At 44.4% G+C, this 8,728-nt stretch overlaps 1 protein-coding gene across 1 annotated transcript in view; it reads left to right on the forward strand.

Moving 5' to 3' along the window:
• Positions 1-8,395, forward strand: part of LIMA1 (LIM domain and actin binding 1) — a 26,982-nt gene extending 18,587 nt beyond the window's left edge. Inside the window, exons 7-10 of the mRNA XM_019556464.1 lie at positions 752-809; positions 2,246-2,361; positions 5,544-5,677; positions 6,110-8,395. Coding sequence (XP_019412009.1) covers positions 752-809; positions 2,246-2,361; positions 5,544-5,677; positions 6,110-7,109 — 1,308 coding nt within the window. The 3' untranslated portion in view covers positions 7,110-8,395. The remainder of the gene's footprint in view (positions 1-751; positions 810-2,245; positions 2,362-5,543; positions 5,678-6,109) is intronic.
• Positions 8,396-8,728: the final 333 nt, after the last annotated feature.

The following is an 8,728-nucleotide window of genomic DNA, read 5'->3' on the forward strand; positions in this document are numbered from 1 at the left end:
TGCTTATCTTGCTGGGATCCTATGACCCCAGCTGACTTCCTGCCCTTTGGGCAGGGGGCTGGACTCGATGATCTCCCGAGGTCCCTTCCAGCCCCGATGTCTATGAAATCTATGAAATATTGTGCAGAAGGAATATAACGAGAGATTCCGATCTGAGTTCTAAACTGGGAGCGTAGGGTTTTGTAGTTTGGGGGGATCTTTTTTTTTAAATGCCTCCATTTTTAGAGAAATTGGGTTCTTCTGGATGTGCGTATCCCACTGACTTGCCAGTAGGTGATGTGAACCGGGTTGCTTCTGAAGCAAGGCCTGACAAATCCAGCAGATCTCAGATTTAGTAGTGAAAGAACCGGTAGGGAACATCAGCAAAGTAGTGGCTAGTTCTTTCTTAAACCTACTGCATCCAGGTGTAGAAGTTGTAAAGCTCCATCTCCAGCCCATGCTCCTAGCATGAACATTAAGCAAAAGAGTCTGAATGTGCATTTAGAGAGTATTTAAGCGGTGAACAACTTGGGAGTCTGCTTTATGTGGCAGAGGCCACCTGTTCTTGGCAAGTGATCATACCCTGCCTTGTGCCTTCAAGACTGATTTTATCACTTAGGTTATGGCTATTGTCTGAATGAATGCCCTATTTTGTTAAATTGCCCATTGTTTTGTTGCTCAAGCCAGGATGATCCAGGAGTACGTTCGAGTGAGCTGGACTTAACCAGCTGAGCAGCTCTTTCATATGGGCTCAAACATGTTTTTCTCTCAGGTTCCTTTAGGGGAGAACAGTCTGAATTTCCACACTCATCTTTCTGAAGATGGAACCAGTAAGTACCCATTCCCCTGACTCAATAAGATGTGGCAAGCGAATAGCAGAGGGTGTCAGAAATGCACACATTTGCACACCGTACTTAAATGAAACCCATTTTGCTGCCAGCAGCCCGAGCTTTTGGAATTGGCAACAGACAGCCATTGAATCACGGGGGTATATGCCGGTTGAGACCCGCATTTAATTTAACTTGCCCTTTCAGAAGCAATCTGTCAGTACAAGAACTTGGATCCTACCGCATGCGAGAAAAGTCTATTCGTGTTATCTATGGGTATTCTTTTAATTTGTAGCATACTTAAGTTGGCAATTTTGGCTAAAGTAAATGCTACTGCATGTCAATTTTTATCTCGGACTCCTGACTTCCAGTGACTTAAAACTTGATTATAAATTTGACTGATTCTGACATTTTTGTTCCTTATGAACGATTGCATGTTAATAAAAAGAATGAATAAAATTGCTCGTTTTAAGTGTAGTAATCCTTAAAAATAAATCTTTTAACAAAAAAAAATCTCTTCCTAATCCTTTTATCATCTGCAGTCCCTTTGAATCAAATTTTGAGGATGTGTATATATATTTTTTCCAATCAAAATCTCTTCTGTGCTAAAGTTGTTCTCTCCAGCTCAAGTCCTGTGCTGAATTTGTTTTAATCAGGTTAGTTACCTGATTTGGAGCTGCAGTGTTAAGATAATGTGAGCTCTAAATTTTGTAGGAACGTAACTGTAACTGCAGTTCCCCCTACCATTTGGGTTTATAGTACTGTATGCACAGTAGCCTACAGATGAGTCAATAATCCAAGGTGTATACTGAAGTCAGCTGCCCCGTGCTGCTGTATTTTAAGTGTCCTCCAGTGGTAGGGTGGAGGTTGTAGCCGTGTTGGTCTAAGGACAGAGGCAGACATGGTTCTTTGGGTGAATCTGATACCTTTTATTAGACCAACTCAAATGGTTGGAAAAATATTTCTTAGTAAGCTTTTGGGTTTAAATACCCTTCGTCAGGCTGAGGAAGCATCTGCAGTTGGTGTGTGCTCTTCCTGGATGGAAATTTTTTTTTTCTCCCCCACCAATTTAAGTTGGTTTAATAAAAGATATCAGATGCACCCAAAGAACCTTGTCTGCCTCCAGTGGTAAGAAAATTAGTAAAGCATGTCGGCTCATGGTTGGTTACGGTATAGTCCATTGAGTTCCTGTGGTTGAGTTAAGCATGTTCAGAAGCATTTTTAAATGGTGCCATAGTCTCCAGGAGTTGCATGCAGACTTGGTAAGAGGTTGGCCCACTTCCACGTCCCCCACCAGCAGTTAGTTCGGTTGATAAGTTTGGTGCTAAAAAGGTCAGAGTAAATTGAGCACGTAAAGATTTTGGCTTTGGAGCTAATTCTTCTAGAATTCTTCTCCTGTTTACTTGAATGGAAATAACTGTTCCCGTTCCCTCCCCCAGTTGAACTCAATTCACAGATTGGGATGGAAACCCAGAGACCTGTCTGTGCAAAACAGCCAGCCTTCGATACGAAACCACTCAGCCAAATGGATGCCTCTCCACCAAAAGCTGTGAAGGTATGGCAGCTAATTTGTCTCCTAAATATGAGCAGCAATTAATGGAAGTAAAGCTGATTATAACATAGAAATGACCTAAACCAGCCTGTGCATCTACGTGCTCCTGGGGGACTTTGTGCTAATTCCTCAGTATCTAAACTATCCCTCAAGAGCTCTTAACCCCTGTAACTTTAGTGTACGTTCAACCTTTGTTTCAACAAAGCGTTTTGCAGAAACTAGCTCTTGACAGCATGTAGGATATGCAGGAATTTCATGTTGGGCTCAGCACAGGCTTTTGATAGATCGGAGGATCTGGTGATCTGTGGTGTTTGAGCTGCATGCCGACTGGTGCTGTGCTGTTAAAACTGCATCGTGCTAATGATGCAGCATAAGAGCCTTCGCTGAGGCTACAAACAGATTTCTCCAGCCACAGGGGCAAATGTTTTCCTGCAAGACAAAGCATGAGTGTTCAGATGTCCTCGCCGCTTGTCATGAGACAGATACCCCAAAGGGTTCCCAGGATAAGAGCTACTAACACTTCCTCCTGTGCTATTGCAACAGACATCTGAACAGTTGTCCTGTGATATTCTTACAGGGCTGGCGACCAGTTGGTTCCCCAGGCATCCCACAGTGCACTGCTTTGGTCTCGAACCTAGCCTCTCTTAAACTCTGTCCGGCTACTCTCAAGAGTCAGCCAGTCTCGAGAGTGATGAGACTTGGGTCCTTACCATGCACAGAGTACCATGAGTGTCTCATAAAAGATGTTACGACTTGGATGCTTCTTTGAGGCCATTCTGGACTGTGGGAGGTTCACAAGTTTGTTTTTTTTTTTCAGCTTTTATTCTTTATGTGAAAACTGAGAGAATCTGCAACCTGTATGCTTGACCATTTGGAAAACAAGTGGCTGTCACCTCCATTGGTACTGTAGTAGCTGCAGTACTTGGAGAGTAGCCCACATGCTGTTTATTCATCCAAGGTTCCTATTTGTCTTTTCCAGCTTCTGTTTCCTGCTCTTGGTTCCTAATCTCTACTCCTGCCTTCTGCTTCCCTTCTAATGTGAGCTCAACTCTCAGCTTTCTCTCCAGTTCTCCTTTACATTAAGTGGTCTTCATCCTCCTCCTGTAGCTCCTATTCTTAGTGTGCCCGGAAAGGAAATCCTTTCTCTACACACCCCAAAACACCTTGCCAGCAGGCACAGGGCCCATTACATACATGTGTAAGTGCCTTTTCTTAGACTGGGATATGCATTGCAGTGGCTTGTAACGCAAACTTGCAAAGTTCTGCCACTGGGCTGGGGAGGGCGGTGTATTTTGGACTGGCAGGCAAGTTGCTTGGCATTTTGTTCCTCCGTCTTGCGGCAAAGGATGTGCGAGTAGATCTTTGGCCTCCTAAATTTCTGTTCATGAGTTTTCACTCTCTCGGAATTGAAAATATGTGCAGGGTGTGTGCCTATGAGTTCCCTTTTAAAAAAATGTATCTCTTGAGCTCAGAGAGGTGGGCTGGTCAGTGTAATATCAATGTGGATTAGACCCTTGAGACATTGTCTGAAATGACGTTGACCAGAAGTGTGTGTGTGTGTGTGTGTGTGTGTGACTAGATACTAATACATAGAAAAATACCTAATTACATGCAACATTAAGGTTGACTGACCAAATTTAAATTGACTGGCTCTGTCTTCTATAGTTTGGCCTTCACCTATCATAATCAATGCCGTGCCCTGGTGTCACTTTATTTGTAAGAGACTAGAAATAATCACTAATTCTTCGTCCTGTGACCTTCCAGTTCCCCCTTGCCACATCCCTTAACCATCATAAGGTTCCCTTAAATCCTTTGTATTAAACTTCCAACATATTGTTCCCTTGCCGAAGGACAGCGACGTGTGTGCGCTCCGATGCACCCCTAGATATTTCTATACTCTGTAGCTGGAAGAATGGTTGCAATCGGAAAGTGGTCCAGGAAGGTCAAGCTTTGACAGAATGTGTAATAAGTTGTTCCTCCAACATTATGTACCACCTCTGTGTTTAATGAGCAGCATCAAGTGACCTTTTTAATGGACAGAGTACCACCTTATGATGCCTTCAGGAAGCAGAAATGCTTAGGTCGTTCCCATGCAGGCCCTAGCCTTGACTTTACCCACGTGCTCCTCCCTAGTTAGAAGATGCTGTTCATTTACTCAGGAAATGCATACAACTGTACTTGTGTAACATCAGACCTCCGTTAATGCTAGCCATAGTCGATGAGTACTTTAATTTTATAAGGCGGGCATGTCAGCGGTGGAGGATAGCTTACCTCATCGTTGCAGCATCGAAACCTTTCTGTTGACATGTTTTCCTGCTTAAGTGAGCCTTCCCTGTTCGTAATCCCAAGAGCATCTAATAAACCTTGCCGGGTAGCTCCTATAAAATACCAGTGTTGCAACCTCCCGAGTAAGGCGAGTATAAGGCGCCTCGAAACCTTAGCCCCTGCTCCCTTGTGGGTACTCGTTGGATGGAGAAAGGCTAAGAGACCCTGACGAAGGCACCCTTCTCGCAAGGCAGTAAGCAGTCAGCAGCAGTTGCTCTCTGGCAGAAATTACAACCCTCCAGGCACTGAACATGTGGACTTGGATTCTGTCTCAATGGTCTAAAGGGGGGTGGTACCATGGGGCAGCCTCCACTCCTCCATGCTCTTGCCTAGGCGTACATGTCAAAGGTCTTGATATGATGGGCACAGGACTCCGTGTAAGTGGAGTCATCAGGCACCTGGCTAGAGACATTTTGCACGTACACTAGAGGATCAAAAGTTGCTTCCTTGTCCCACAGTATTTATCTACCACCATCTCTTTCCCTAGAGGTACATTAATTATGTGAGAATACCATGTAGAGCAGGGGCGGGCAGTTATTTTGGGTGGAGGGCCGCTTACTGAGTTTTGGCAAGCCATTGAGGACCGCATGACTGTCAGCTAGGGGCAGATAAATATTAGTTTTCTAAAACTTTTAGGGGGCCCACGAGCCAGATGGAATGGCCTGGCGGGCCACGTTGTGCCCATCCCCTGGTGTAGAGTCTTTTAGGACTGGCTTAACCCACTGAGTCTCATGCGGGGACTAACTGTCAGAGCTGCTGATAATGGCATGCTCAGGGGTCCAAAGGTGTTTCTGGTGTTTTGCCCAGCCTTCAACCAGGCAGTTTGTTTCCAATTAACAAGCCCTCTTTTCTCCCCTTAGAAGTTTCAGTTGCCAGTGAAGGAGACTTGCATTGGGTGTCAAAAGACGGTGTACCCAATGGAGCGCCTCTTTGCCAACCAGCAGGTGTTTCACATCAGCTGCTTCCGCTGTTCATACTGCAACAGTAAACTCAGGTAACCTGCCTTGCTTTGAACCTGCTCTCTCTAGGAGGCAGTTCAGCTTTCCTGACATGTTAACAAGCAGAATGTAAAGTGCTGTGCCAACAGGAGGCAGAGACGGTGGAAATCCGGTGGATCTAGCAGAGGCTGGGAGTCAGGATCTAGCACCAGTCATGTCAACCCCCTAAAGTGAGGATAGTGTCCCGCCTTCCTAAAGCATTTTGCAATTCTAAGCCCTGAGGGGTGAGGGAGGGAGACATGGGTCCCGTTTTATCAGCATGCGCTCCATCTGGTGACATCAGGTGAAGCCACTGTAGGACTGTTTACTGAACACCAAAGACATTTTAATGCCAGGTCTTTCTTAGTGACCTGAGAAGCTTGGACTTTTTTTTTTCTTTGACTCGGTGTGCAAGAATGTTAATATTTACTCCACTTTTTCTTGAATAGTCTTGGAACTTATGCATCTCTCCATGGGAGCATTTACTGCAAGCCTCACTTCAATCAGCTTTTCAAAGCCAAAGGCAACTACGACGAGGGGTTTGGGCACAAACAGCACAAAGAGCTATGGATGAGCAAAACGGAAAATGAAGAAGAATCCATGGAGAAATCTGCCCAGACCGCCTGTACGACAGACGTCCCTAAAAGTCCAGGCGTAGAAGATGCCCCCATTGCAAAGGTGGGAATTCTGGCAGCAAGCATGGAAGCAAGAGCTGCGGTTTTGCCCGAAAGAGAAGAGAAACCTGCAGAAACAAAGAAACTAAGGATTGCCTGGCCACCACCATCTGAACTAGGGAGTCAAGGAAGTACTGTAGAAGAAGGGATCAAGGTGTTCAAGCCAAAGTGGCCTCCAGAAGAGGAGGTCTCCAAGCCCGATGTTCAGGAGGCTGAGGACTTGGATCTCAAAAAGTTACGGAGAACTTCCTCCTTGAAGGAAAGAAGCCGACCCTTTACGGTAGCTGCCTCATTTAGAACGATGTCTGTTAAGGGACCCAAAATGGAGCATGCGTCCCCTTCCAAGGCAGACAGGGGCATGTTCAAAAAGAGCCAGGAACTAGAGAAAGAGGTAGAGATAGAAAAAAAGCAAAATGTCCGTAATGCTGAAGAGAAGAATAAGGACCTGGAGGCAGAGAAGGAAAGGCAAGCTCCTGGCATGAGGGCAGAAGGGGAAGAAAACTTGGTGGAGAACGGCCAGGTGAACACAGTGACAGATGAAGAGGAAAAAAATGCTGCTGAAGTGCAACCAGCTCCAAACAATGAACTGCTTGCCCCAAGTTCTCCTGAACGCTCCAGCTTGGCGAATGTGGTGACTTCTAAGGAATTATCTCCTGGTCAGAATCGCAAATCCCAGGATGTCGGGTTCTGGGAAGAGGAAGAGGCGGAAGAACTATCCGTGGAGGAACAGATCAAAAGGAATCGATACTATGAGGACGAAGATGAAGATGAATAAATTGGCCTTTCACTGGCAAAGTTGCTGCAAGGTGTTTGGCCTTAAATTGGTGTTTTAGCTTTAACAAGCAGCTGCCCTCTGTGAAAGTGATCCTCTCTGCACATTGATCCATAAGGGAACCACAGAATGTGCGAGGTCTTGGAGTACAGTGGAAACCTGCAAAAGGCATATGTATCTAAATTAAAACGTACATAATCCCTTGTTGTGGGATAGCTTTCCCAATTCTCAGCACGGGAACAAAGATCCATTCTGTACCCTGATTATCCTCATTGTCATCTTCTGTACTTTATTCCGCCAATGATGATTTGCAGGACTTCACTGTACTCCCAGTGGTGGCATTTAAAAACCAAACTTCTCTTTTAATACACTACTCTTGCCACTGTGAATGCTATTGCAATACTTGGGGACCAATTTCAAAGGAACTTTCAGGCCTGCTTTTAAAATGGTGACTGAATGCACTTTAATTCATGTAAAGGGCACAGCTGGGATATTTTTATAATGAAAACACTAATTGTTTTGTGCTTAGTATCTAGCAACTTAAGTCTCACACAGAAGTGCACAGAATACAACAGGATGATTCTTTCTATTGTCTAACTCGCTTGCTCTTGATCCATGGAAAAATTCCTGTTTTGCACTCTGTTTTTCTCTGCAAGCCTCACTTATTTTCCAAACTGGAATGAAGGTGTACCAGAGCCCTCTGGCTAGCAAAGGCACCAGCACACCCACTTCTGGGATAGAAGTATTACAGCCGGTGTTTGAAGCAGTGCTCACGAGGACAACCCATCTGTGTCGCAGCAACCTGCAGGGCATTACTCCTGCATTCCATGTGTTTCAGAGGTGAAATGTCTTATTTCTTAGACTTTCTGTACCACTCTGAGTTACTTAAAGTTGCAAATACTGTTTGAAGGCCTTTCCATAGTTGCATTCTCCTGATACTGAACTGCCAGAAAGATTTTTTTTTTTTTTAATGGTTACATCTGTGAGATTTATGCTGCATACAAAATCTGTGGGATCCTAAAACTAGAACAGTGAGATTTTTCTTTTTCCATAGGACTTGTTTCTAGCATTGAAGTTTTTAGTACATTTTAAACATGACTGCATTTTATGCTACAAACAATGGTATTCAAACTGGGAGGGTTATTTCTATAGTAACTTTTCTTTGTACTGTATTAATTTGAAAATTAGCTCTAATTATATTTTAGAGGTGTAAAATATTCTGCTTTCTTACCAAACCTTCTAAGTATGAAACCATTTTTATTCAATAAAGCTTTTTCATTTATGTTTAACTGTGCTTGGAAACTTTTTTTTTTTTAAACTGCACCAAGGTGCATTTTAGGCCTCTGAAAGATCAGCTGTTCTCTTTGCTTAATGTGGGTGTGTCACCACTAGGTGACACTGTTGATCCATTCTGATGGCAAGAAAACCTTCATCCTTCTAGTACAGGGAATTGGACAGGCCTGGCTGTATGGGGGTAGAAGGGTACACATTTATTTTTCGATGTTGAGCAGTTGCGAGGTCCCTTCCAGCTCCTACAATCTATGAAGATCACTGGGTCCGGCCTCCTGCACCCAGCAGGAAAGAGACGTGGTGACTGTCCAGTCTCCTGTTGAAGATTTCCC

Source organism: Crocodylus porosus, unplaced genomic scaffold (genome assembly GCF_001723895.1).
Source record: "Crocodylus porosus isolate Cpor-Errol unplaced genomic scaffold, CroPor_comp1, whole genome shotgun sequence".
Lineage (NCBI taxonomy): Eukaryota > Metazoa > Chordata > Crocodylia > Crocodylidae > Crocodylus > Crocodylus porosus.